The sequence below is a fragment of the Hypanus sabinus genome, chromosome 30 (genome assembly GCF_030144855.1).
Source record: "Hypanus sabinus isolate sHypSab1 chromosome 30, sHypSab1.hap1, whole genome shotgun sequence".
Classification (NCBI taxonomy): Eukaryota; Metazoa; Chordata; class Chondrichthyes; order Myliobatiformes; family Dasyatidae; genus Hypanus; species Hypanus sabinus.
In genome coordinates this window covers 21,911,929-21,925,136 of record NC_082735.1, presented here as the reverse complement: position 1 = coordinate 21,925,136, position 13,208 = coordinate 21,911,929, and the positions used below count along the sequence as shown (strand labels likewise).

Genomic DNA, 13,208 nt, shown 5'->3' with positions numbered 1-13,208 from the left:
AATATCATGGCCTCTTATCTTGTTAAGCAGCCTCATGTGTGGCACCTTGTCAAAGGCTTTCTAAAAATCCAAGTGAACAGCAACCACTGACTCTCTTTTGTCTATTCTGGTTATATTTATTCAATGAATTCCAATAGATTAGACAGGCAAGCCATCCCCTTGAGGAAACCATGCTAACTTTGTCACATGCCTCCTTAATAATGCACTCCAACATCATCCCAACCACTGATGTCAGCCTAACTGGTGATAATTTCCTTTCTTCTGCTTCCCATCCTTCTTAAAGAGTGGACTGAATTTTGCGTTCCGGAATGTAGGGATTTTTGAAAGATAATTACTAATGCCTCTATAATCTCTTCAGCTACCTCTTTCAGAACTCTGGGGTGTAGTCCATTTGGTTTAGGTGACTTACCTAACCTCAAACTTTTCAGCTTTTCAAGCACATTATCTTTAGTAATAGCAACAATACTCATCTCTGCCCCCTGACACTCTCGAATTTCTGGCATACTGTTATTGTCTTCCACTATGAAGACTGATGCAAAATAATCATTAAGTTTGTCTGCCATTTTGCCCCCCCCCCCCCCCCCGCCTATTACTGCCTCTCCATTGGCATTTTTCAGCAGTCCGATATCCACTCTTTTCTCTTGATAACTGTGAAAAAACCATTTGCTATCCTCTTTGATATCTCTGGCTCGCTTACCTTCATATTTCATCTTTTCTTTCCTTCTGGCTTTTTTACTTGCCTTTAGTTTTTAAAAACTTCCCAGTTTTCTACCTTCCCAGTTTTCTACCTTCCCACTATTTTTGTTACATTATATGCCCTCTCTTCTCCTTTGATGCTCTCTTTGACTTCTGTTGTCAGCCATGTTTGCCTCATCCTCCCTTTAGAATTCTACTTAATCTTTGGGCTTTATCTATCTTGTACTTTTAGATTGTCTCCAGAAACTCCAAACATTACTGTTCTGCTGTCATCCCTGTGAGTGTTCTCTTCCAATCAGTTTTGGCCAGCTGAATTCCCATGCTTCTGTATTCTCTTTACCCACTGTAATACTGATACATGTGATTTTATTTTCTCTTTCAAACTGCAGGGTGAAGACTATCATATTATGATCACTGCCTCCTGAAGGTTCCTTTCCCCTAAGCTCCCCAATCAAATCTGGTTCATTACATAACACCTTATCCAAAATTGCCTTTCCCCTAGTGGGCTCAACCAGAAGCAGCTCTGAAGAGCCATTTTGTAGGCATTCTTCAAATCCACTCTCTTGGGATCCAGTATCAACTTGATTTTCTGAATCTACGTGCAGATTTAAATCCCCTATGACTATTGCTACATTGCCCTTATTACATCCCTTTTCCTGTTAAAATTTATGCCTCACTTCCTGGCTGCTGTTCAGGGTGGGGGTGGGGGTGGTGGGGGGGGGGGCTGTATATAACTCTCATCAGGGTGTTATTATCCTTGCAGTTTCTTAACTCTTCCCAAAAGGATTCTACATCTTCTGCAACTTTTTCTAAGGATTTGTTTTCAATTTTACCAACAAAGCCACCGTACCCCTCTGCCTATCTGCCTGTTGTTTTGTTAAAAGGTGTATCCTTAAATGTTCAGTTCCCAACTATAACCTTAGCCTTGACTCACTGATGCCTACAACATCATACCTGCCAATCTCTTAACTGCACTACAAGATCATCTACCTTATTCCACATACTGTGTGCATTTAGCGATAACATATTGTACAGTTTTAGGTATATTATTTACAATCTTGACATAGGCTTTTTGTCTTATTTTACTGATTAACCTGGTATGAGTTTTTGAAATGCAAGCATTGGCTGGTTGGCTGAAATATCTTTCTGAACCACAGTTCCACAGTTTTTCAGTTATTTCCTTTATCTTTGGTCACCCATTTTGCCCTGACTGTCTTTGATACCTTCAGCATAACCATTACCTGTAAAGGCTGAGTAAAACACTTAGTTGTCATAATCTGCTATGTCAAAGTTGTAAGAATGAAACTGGACAGGCCTCCTGGTGCTAATAAAGCATTTGGTTAATACTCTGGGGAGAGAACTATTTCAGCTCATTCAATCTCCCTCAAATGCTTGTGGACATAAAGTTTAGCTGAAAGCTCAGTTCCATGGGTTGCTCAGACGGCAACCTAATGTAGCTATATAGTCTGCTTTCAGTCACTGGCAAAATGAAGGGAGGTGTTCACTGTATTCATCAAGCAGTATTTGCTTACCAATGTCATGCTCACCAATACTTTGTTTGAGTCCTGCCAGGTCCAATTAACTGCAAACCTCTGGTTTGGTTCAGGCATAAACTAAAGCACTGAATTTCTGAGTCGATGAGTTGTTGTCAGCAGAAGTATTTGACAGAATGCTGTGTACAGAATCAGTAAAATTGAAGTCGATGGAAACTAAGGGGAAATAACTCTGCTGGTTAAATTGTGGGTGTTGGTGAAGCATCACAATTCTGGGGCATGCTTGCAGGAATGTGTGGATGTAGTCTCCTTGCTCTGACCAGCTTCAAATGCTTCATCAGGAATGGGAATAATCACAGTTTTCAAGACTTAATATTATTTAATGTCACTTACTGTACACAAGTGTAAAGAGAGTGAAATAATTGTTACATAAATCTGATGCAGCACCAAAAAAACACAAAAGATAAAGAACACAATAATCATACAAAAATATGCACAATTTAAATGCGTAAGATAGTTTATATACATTGTACGTCCATAAAGTGACATTAAGCTGTACGCAAGGTGACTAATGGGAAAAATAATGAAGTTAGTGGATAAACCCAGTCCCTGCTCCAGGAATTCAAGGAGGCAATTTACCATAATCTTTTGACAATTTAATGATTTATAATAAATGCATGTCTGAGTGACACTTCGCCTCTATTAAGAAGTAAGATAATTGGCCAAAGTATGTTGAATTAAAATTACTATCAGAGCATTTTAATTCAGTCCCCCCTCCCCCTGTGAATTTAGTAGCTGTTGTCAAAGTATCTGGTGTTATAAAGTTTAAAATGATATAAGCAAACTTCGCACATTTATTAAAGATTTCGCCAATTATTTTAGGAAAAGTCCTCAAATTCGCATCGATATAACGAATCCTCAAAAAACACAAGGGTGGATTTTATGTCAGGTATGAAAATAAAAGATGAACCTTTGGATGAAGGATACGAGAAGGCGTTGGTATCACAAACAAGTGTAAGAATTAAGGATGAGCCTGATTCATTACAGGTAACAATGTAGATTTGTTTTTATCTTGCAAAGTATGAGCGTAAATTAATATATTATTATTGTATTTGCTTGCCTATTGATACTTCTGTAGTTTGGGAATATTAAATGCCATCTACTATATCTAGTGCTCTGTAAATTAGTCTACTTCAGTTATGCTTTTAAGCATAGAAGTGTCTTGCTGAATTAGATTAATTCACAGAATTCTAGATATTGATGAAATATAATGAAAAATGGGCAGATAATATTTTAAGAATGTCATGAAAAAGTGGACAGAGAAATTTCGGTTCCAATTTAGCCACCAAGAAAGCAACTTTCATATTGGTGATACTGGAGGGCCATAAGTTACTGCTACACCATTTTTTTCACAGCAATATCTAACCTACCATTCATCATGTGCAGTCTCATAGCTAATGTTGTGAGGAATGTGACAGTAATGTTGGAGATACCTTATGCTTGGTTATAATACATCATTTGAAATTCAGGCTGTTTTTTTTCATTCCCTCCCAAAATCTGGATCATGAAACTAATAAAACTTAGAAAAGGTTTTCTGAAAAACTTAGAAAAGGTAACTTTTCTGAATAATGTGCTTTTGAATCTGGGGAAATGTGATCCCTTTAATATAAATACAGTATATTTTCAGTTATGTGAACAAGTCTTAGTTTGATTCAGAGTTAAGAGTATTACTAGTAAAATCTAGTTCTCCTAATTAAATTTATAGTAGTTTTGAGCTGCTCATGTTGCAGTTATTGATTAAAATGTCGAACCTCCAAAAAAGAGCAGTCTGAAAATATATTGTGGTTTTCTGTATGAAGGCAAAAATAATTTTATGTTTTTTACCTCAGGTATATGGCCAGCATTCCAAGCCTCAGGAGACTGATCTCCAAATCAGTGCTGTGTTCTCAGTGAGTGGCAGAAATCTTGGTAGGCACATTGTACCTTGTTCCTGAATTAGAGATTAATGGATTTTTACAGGACAGAACAGCATTAACACATTTTCCTTTAAATCCTGTAGTCTGCACCTTCTTTCTGACAAAGGCAAGCAGCCCAAATACATAATTGTTTTTGTATTTCAGTATCATTCATAGAACGTGAGCCTTGTAAGCTAGGTTGTAGGAAATGAAGAGGAAGATAGTGTCCTTGGACTTGGAATCGAACCCCTTGCCTAAGGAATCCACATCAACCACACAGTGCTCATTTAACTAATTCTATGGGAATCGCGTTTCTTCCACACTATAGTCAAATGCATTCCCACTCCTACCTTCTGATTCCACCATTCACTTGTACACCAGGAGCAATTTATAATAGCCAAGGCTAGCCTACCAATCTGTAAGTTTTTGGGATGTGGGAGCAAACTGATAAGGTCACTACAAAAAAGTGCATTCTCTACCCAGCACCTGTGGTCAGGATTGAACCCAGGTCGCTGAAGTTTTAGGTACCAACTGCACTATTGATCCTGCTGTTGTGCCACCACCAGTGAGTGTTGCTATCCACTGTACTTCAGCACTTCAACGCTGGTCTAATGACGTGGGTTTTTTTCCTGGAATTTAAACATCAGATAAGTCTCACAATTCAGATTTCAGTTTTCAGTATTCTTTATGGTAATTTCCAGAGAAATGTAAGTCACAGAAGTGTTGTACATTACACTGATAGATAGAGTTAGAGTCAGAGTCAAGAGCAAAACTTATTAGTAAAACATTACAAATATAAGCTGCTAAAAATCAAATTTTGGGAGATGGCTAGTTACTTTTACATTAATGGATTTTTCTGCTGTTTCTATGGTATTTCTGTCTATCAGTAGGGGTTTGAGACCCATCCTCAGCTATTGAATAATATGCGCTGAGAGCTAGCTTCCTTTCCAATTTCACATTATTGTTTATGCATGCTTTCTCATTCGTACTCAGTTTTGCCCCTATCATTTTTCTAAAACATGACTAAGATTCCAAATGTATAATCATTATTAGTAAGAGATACACAGTTGATAGTTTGTGTGATGTTTTCTGTCAATACCTGCCTCTATATGAAAACTATTTAAGTCTACCATTTTGATATGGGTTGGAGTGGGACTACCATGTCTGTAGAGAGCAGTCTCCTGAGTTAAGGCAAAATGAAACACAGTAGAACTTTCATCTCTCCACTCTTCTATAATTAAATGCAGCTGCCCTGTTCAAGGTAAGAAAAGAGAAATATTGATACTGTTCGGAAATAGTTGAGAGTAAGCTTTTTGACTGATTACGCTGGCTCTGTCATTCAATAGGATCATTGCTGATCAGTGCCTCTTCCATGTACTAACTTTGTATTCCTTGATTCCTTCAACATCTCTTAACTTTTATTTTGAATATGCTCAGCTCCTGAGCGTTTAGAGCTGTTTTGAGTAGAGAATTCCAATGATTTGCTGTGCTCGGGATGATTAACATCTCATTTAATTATAAATACCCTCTTTTATGATTGTGAACCCCCCCAACCACCAAAGTAACTTCCACCATCTCCCAGGAAGCACAAAAGTAAGTTCTTGTCATTGTTAATGGATAGGGATATGGACTTGTAGTTAACAAAATGCTGATATCACAGTGTCCACTGGTAAATTAACTTGAGATTGAACTGACAGGTGGTATGTTTCATTGAGTCAAAACAAGCAGAAAAATTTAGTGTGCTTGATGCTAGCTCTGCTTGTGAACCCACCCATATTCCTGACCCCTCCTAAAGTTCCTGACTCTGGCTATCTACCAGCTGTTTATATCACCTCACACTTATCAGCATTAAACCTCATCTGCCATCGTTCAGCCCACTCTTCTAACTGGCCTAAATCTCTCTGCAAGCTTTGACAACCTACTTTATTATCCACAACGCCACCTACCTTAGTATCATCTGCATACTTACTAATCCAATTTACCACCCCATCATCCAGATCGTTAATGTATATGACAAACAACATTGGACCCAGTACAGATCCCTGAGGCACACCACTAGTCACCAGCCTCCAACCTGAGAAACGGTTATCCACCAGTACTCTCTGGCATCTCCCATCTAGCCACTGGTGAATCCATTTTACTGCTTCAATATTAATATCTAAGGATTGAACCTTCCTAACTAATCTTCCATGCAGAACCTTGTCAATGGCCTTACTGGAGTCCATATAGACAACATCCACTGCTTTACCTTTGTCAACTTTCCTCGTAACCTCTTCAAAAAGTTCAATAAAGTTTGTCAAACATGACCTTCCATGCACAAATCCATGCTGACTATTCGTAATCAGACCCTGTCTATCCAGATAATTATATATACCATCTCTAAGAATACTTTCCTTTAATTTACCCACCACTGACGTCAAACTGACAGGCCTATAATTGCTGTGTTTACTCTTAGAACCCTTTTTAAACAATGGAACCACATGAGCAATATGCCAATCCTCCGGCACCATCCCCGTTTCTAATGACCTTTGAAATATTTCTGTCAGAGCCCCTGCTATTTCTACACCAACTTCCCTCAAGGTCTTAGGGAATATCCTGTCAGGACCTGGAGATTTATCCACTTTTATATTCCTTAAAAGCGCCAGTACTTCCTCCTCTTTAATTGTCATAGTTTCCATAACTTCCCTACTTATTTCCCTTACCTTACACAATTCAATATCCTTCTCCTTAGTGAATACCGAAGAAAAGTAATTGTTCAAAATCTCCCCCATCTCTTTCAGCTCCACACATAGCTGTCCACTCTGATTCTCTAAGGGACCAATTTTATCCCTCACTATCCTTTTGCTATTAATATAATTGTAGAAACCCTTCAGATTTATTTTCACCTTAATTGCCAAAGCAACCCCTTATCTTCTTTTAGCTTTTCTAATTTCTTTCTTAAGATTCTTTTTATATTCTTTATATTCCTCGAGCACCTCATTTACTCCATGCTGTCTATCTTTATTGTCAATCTTCCTCTTTTTCCGAACCAAGTTTCCAATATCCTTTGAAAACCATGGTGCTCTCAAACTTTTAACCTTTCCTTTCAACCTAACAGGAACATAAAGATTCTGTACCCTCAAAATTTCACCTTTAGATGACCTCCATTTCTCTATTACATCCTTCTCATAAAACAAATTGTCCCAATCCACTCCTTCTAAATCCTTTCGCATCTCCTCAAAGTTAGAAGTTCTCCAATCAAAAATCTCAACCCTGATTCCAGTCCTATCCTTTTCTATAATTATATTGAAACTAGTGCCATTGTGATCACTGGACCCGAAGTGCTCCCCAACACATATGTCCGTTACCTGACCTATCTCATTCCCTAACAGGAGATCCAACACTGCCCCTTCTCTAGTCGGTACCTCTATGTATTGCTGCAAAGAACTATCCTGCACACATTTTACAAACTCCAAACCATCCATCCCTTTTACAGAATGGGCTTCCCAGTCTATGTGTGGAAAATTAAAATCTTCCACAATCACAACCTTGTGCTTACTACAAATATCTGCTATCTCCTTACAAATTAGCCCCTCCAATTCTCGTTCCCCATTAGGTGGTCTATAATACACCCCTATAAATGTTACTACACCTTTCCCATTCCTCAATTTCACCCAAATAGCCTCCTTAGATGAGCCCTCTAATCTATCCTGGCAAAGCACCGCTGTAATATTTTCTCGGACAAGCAATGCAACACCTTCTCCTCTTGCCCCTCCAATTCTATCACACCTGAAGCAATGAAATCCAGGAATATTTAGTTGCCAATCACACCCCTCCTGCAACCATGTTTCACTAATAGCTACAACATCATATTTCCAGGTATCAATCCATGCTCTAAGCTCATCCACCTTTCTTACAATGCTCCTAGCATTAAAATAGATGCATTTAAGATGCATCCACCCCCTCCTCTCTGTTTATCCCTAACGATGCAATCAACTTTATTATCTTTTTCTTCCCTGTCCCCTACATCTTAGGTCTGAGCACTCCCCTTCTCTACCACCTGCCTATCCCCCCTCACACACTGCCTACTAGCTTCCTCTATTTGTGAACTAACTTCCTCTCCCCTAGTCTCTTCAAACTGATTCCCACCCAGCAACCATTTTAGTTTAAAGTTTCCCCATTTCACTGTTTTCCAACATAAGATGTTAAATGCACTGCCACTTGAAAGACAGGATTTACCAACAGTACTGGAAAGAGTAGGATGCAAGAGATCTATGCAGAAATAGGATGAAAACAAATGATGTCATTTACCAATGTGGAGGGAGAATCGAAATTGAGGAACAATCAAGTCATGCTGGATCCCCTGGAGGGAGATTGCATTGTCAGAGCGATCGTAATGGAATGGAGAGTCTGGGAGCATAGAATGGCATCAATGCAGGAAGGAAGGTGGAAATGTAATCAAGATACTGGTCATAATAATCTGAAATGGAAGTAGAGAAGTTAAAGGAAGAGTCGGTGATGGGCCAGGTAAATATGAGAGCAGGGTGGAAACTGGTACCACAGGTGATGAAACTGTCAGATTCTGCATGACAGAAGGAAGCAGCATTGGTACAATAGCAGGAAAAAATCGAGGAGAAGGGCTTGGAATAAAGAATATTCCACAGGTGGACAGACATTTGCAGATTGGAGGAAGTGAATGGAGTTAAAGAAACACCTGTTTGGAATGAGGATCCCAAATTCAGATGTGGTCTTACAACATACTAAATAGGACCAATTGTGTGGTGGTTCAGGCAACAAATGTACCTCTTATAACAGGATACCTGTTCTAGTTAGTTAATGATTAATATTTGTAGCTGTTGAGCCAGTGGCAACATCTTCCCCACTTGCAGCCTTTCTTTGGTACATGTGTGATGAGTGCAGATGCTCCAACCATACGACGTAACCATAGTCAAAAGGATGGCTATCACAGTCGGGAAAGCATCAATAGGGATTGCACTTACAACGTCGTAGACGGGAAGACTGTAAAAATATTTGTGTGTTCAGCAAAAAAGAAAGCAACTTGAACCAGGCAAATGCATATTGGAATTTTATGGTTGTTCTAGCATGTTTGAAATTTTTTTTGAGATTTTCTCTTACTGTATTGCAGTATCCCAAATGGCGCAACAAAATTCATCAAGTTCTCCCCTCACGGCCAAGTCGCCTGTAAGTGGCAGTGTACAACCAACTTCAAGTCCTGCTATGAGTGTACGTGTCACTTGTTCGGGTTGTAAGAAAATTCTACAGAAAGGACAGACTGCCTATCAGAGGAAAGGCTCAACCCAGCTCTTCTGTTCCACTCTCTGCCTTACTGGATTCTCAGCATCAATTTCAAGACCTCTCCCTCCTGCAAAAAAATACTGCTATCTTTGCAGCAAGTATGATCTTCCTTTAATTTAATAATCTGTGCTGTGGAGAATACAGAACCTCTTTCCTTTCAGTCTGAATATGTGAGGAAAACAAGGCTAGGGAGATGAGAAGTTACAGGGCTCCCCTACTATTCAAAGTTAGAGCGTTCCTATGAAACTGTTTGTAAGCCAAAATGTCGTAAAGCGAAGGAGCAATTATCATTAATTTATATGGGAAAAATTTTTGAGCGTTCCCAAAACCAGAAAATAACCTACCAAATCATACCAATTAACACACAAAACCTAAAATAACACTGACATATAGTAAAAGCAGGAATAATATGATAAACATACAGCCTATATAAAGTAGAAATATTGTATGTATGGTGTAGTTTCACTTACCAAAATCGGGAAGACAGTGAGGCAAAATAGATTTGAAGAAAAAAAATCGGCATGTACACGCATGCGCACACAGCTGCCCGCACAAGGCTTCACGGTCATGGTAGTCTTTCTCGGGCTAAACACATGTATAAAGCGGGCGTTTTTTTCTTCGTAACCTCGTTGGTAAGCGAAAACAGGTACTGATGTAGGTCTTTTGTAACAGCGAGCTGTCGTAAAGCGAGCGTTTGAAAAACGGGGGCCACCTGTATATATGTCTCAGTTTGATCAATAGATGACAGTAATAGTGAGCACAGAAATTCCCAATCAGTGAAAGATGGTTGTGCAGTGCAAATATGGCTTTGTGTGTCCTGACATCATCAAGCAATTTCAAAAACTCCATTTTAGTTCACTAACATGTAAGTAGATAGAATACAGTCTTATAACAAAATAAAAATCTTCAAGTATTTTAGTTAACTTTTTATAAATATCATATTCGGATAGTTTGTCATGCCACATCAGTTGATTGAGAAAATTGGACGCGCAAATTAGAATGTGTTTGTCTAGAGAGTTCCAAAATATTGTTTGTGTACCTGATGGGTCATTTCTTAATTTTGAATTTTCCAAGCAAAATTTGTTGATGAACAAAGATAAAATGATGGTTCATTTTTTATCTAAAATTGTTTATAGCAGATTCTCAAAATATACTGGGACATCCATGTGTTGGTGTATGTTTGTTCTTCATTTAGGTTTTCCATATTTCTGGATTACTTTCGCCTGCCAATTGTCATTTGCAATTGATCAAATAAAACAATTGTATATTTTTGTTGAGCAGCTTGGCAAAGAGCTATCTTATGTAAGCTCACTGACTCATCAATTAGTAGCACTAATGATGTGTGCTCTTGAATCCTAAGTGTGCACTTAAAAGTATTTCAGCAGTTATATTAATTATCAAGCTTTTTTTGGTTCAATAAGGAATAATAAATGATAGAGATTTTGCTCCTGAAAAGAGTATCTGACTGTCAGCCCATCTTTGTTTTTTTTTTTGGATTGATCATTGTAAGTTTAAGTTTGAATTTTGCTCATTTTTGTATTAGTAAAATTAAAGCATTTAGCTAATCAGAGTAATTAGCTACTTATCACTCACGTATTTATAAGCACAATTGCTTCATTATTAGGTCATTGAATGAAGTTGTAGTTAGAGACTTTGGACATAAAACCTTATCCAACAGTCCAGTATATTAAACGTAAGATTCTTTGGATAAGATCTCAGATTTCTTCTTCCTGTTCAGGCAAATGAATTAATGGGATTAATTTGAAGACGATCATGAGCATTCCCTTTCATGCCCAAAACATATCCCAGAGGCATTGTCATTGAGACAATACCTGATCATTTATCTCTTTGTCACGTGAAAATTAGCAGGCACTTTTTCCTTCTCTGTGCTGGTGACTATATATCAAAAGTAACTATTGACCTTGAACATAATTAAGATATTCTGAGATCCTTAAGTCAGAGTTAATTGTATATCTTTTTCTTAACCACAGAAAAGGTCTGTTCTATATTTTTCTCCTTTGTCATGGCAAGCAAATACCAACAACTTTGAATTTATTTGAAGTCCAATCTGAATAGATGAAATAGCATAGCAATGTGTCTGAATTCGGCAGGATTTTCCACTTGTATCTGTGTTGTAAAGTGGAATTTCCCTTTATAGAAATAGATGTGGACTCTCAGTTTTGGCTATAACCAAACTTTATGCGAGAAAGGACCTTCAAATCATCTGACCTCCCCTTTGTATTTATGGGCAGATTGTGCCTTTTCATGAGAGTATCCGAATGCTGTTTAAATTAATTTTGTGCACTCACTTACTCCAGTCCAGCCGTAGTTCACCTTTTTATCTGTCTAGATGTATTTCATGCAAGCACTCTCAGAGATGCCCTTCACAGTCCTGATGCCCCTATTAATGTGCATCATGTTGCCTGTTAAATGGTTTCATATTTATCTTAACCAGTTATTTAGACATTTATTTGCAGTAGTCATTTCAAAGCTGTTTTATCCATTTGTCATCCTGGAGCTGACAGACGCTTGCCTAAAAGGAGAAAAATCATTAAAATTCACAGAGCTAGGGCAATGTTTTGCTTTCCTTGGGAAACACTTGTGCCGCTGCAATTGACCAATGTGCTCACTGAAGAACAGTAGCTGCTGTAATTTGTTTTACTGTTATTAAAGTTGACTCAACATCTCTATCCCTTTGGGGAAATAATCTAAATTTCCATGAGCTATTATGTTGAAAAGGTAGTTCCTGATATCAGATTTAATGAACTCTCTTAAATCAGATTTTAAGATGATATTGTGGCGACCCATTTCCTGGCACATCCGAACCGGCACACAATTAGATAGCCTACGGGGGTTTGCGAGCACAGAGCTTTGGAGCCTCTGCGCCACAGTGGGGGCAGGTTGAGGGAGGCTTAAAAGTGAGGCTGAAGATTTTGAATAAAGTTTTTCCTTCGACTGCAGTTACCGACTCTGTGTCGTAATTTTAGCGCTGCATGTAGCACACCGCTACAATTGGTGACCCCGATGGTCCAAACGATTTTTGGACCAGAAATGACCGACGCCGCCTCTGTTCATGCGGTTTCAATAGACAATAGGTGCAGAAGTAGACCATTCGGCCCCTCGAGTCTGCACCGCCATTCTGAGATCATGGCTGATCATTCACTATCAATACCCAGTCCCTGCCTTGTCCCCATATCCCTTGATTCCCCTATCCATCAGATATCTATCCAGCTCCTTCTTGAAAGCATCCAGAGAATTGGCCTCCACCGTCTTCCGAGGCAGTGCATTCCACACCTCCACAACTCTCTGGGAGAAGAAGCTCTTCCTCAACTCTGTTTTAAATAACTGACCTCTTATTCTCAATCCATGCCCTCTGGTACTGGACTCTCCCAACATCTGGAACATATTTCCGGCCTTAATCCTATCAAATCCTTAGTTTCGTTGAAACTGCCGGGTTTCTGGACACAGCGACCGAACCTATGGTTCCAGCAAGCCGAAGCCCAATTCCACGTTCGCCAGATCACCTCAGAAGACACCCGCTACTACTACGTGGTGAGCTCCCTCGACCAGGACACAGCGGCCCAGGTCGCGGAGTTCGTACAGTCGCCCCCGGTAGACGGCAAGTACACGGAATTCAAAGCCCTGCTCCTCAGGACTTTCGGACTCTCACGGCGCGAGCGGGCTGCCCGTTTACTGCACCTGGATGGCTTGGGAGACAGACCTCCATTGGCTTTAATGAATGAGATGTTGTCTCTGGCCGGAGGACACA

General features: G+C 39.1%; 1 protein-coding gene across 6 annotated transcripts in view; it reads left to right on the top strand.

Moving 5' to 3' along the window:
- The window catches only part of zmym4.1 (zinc finger MYM-type containing 4, tandem duplicate 1), a 233,179-nt gene that overhangs the window by 121,054 nt on the left and 98,917 nt on the right, over positions 1–13,208 (top strand). For all 6 annotated transcript variants that reach the window (XM_059954389.1, XM_059954387.1, XM_059954391.1 and 3 more), the window contains 3 exons: positions 3,072–3,236; positions 4,079–4,157; positions 9,270–9,537. In XM_059954389.1, the coding sequence (XP_059810372.1) occupies positions 3,072–3,236; positions 4,079–4,157; positions 9,270–9,537 (512 nt within the window). The remainder of the gene's footprint in view (positions 1–3,071; positions 3,237–4,078; positions 4,158–9,269; positions 9,538–13,208) is intronic.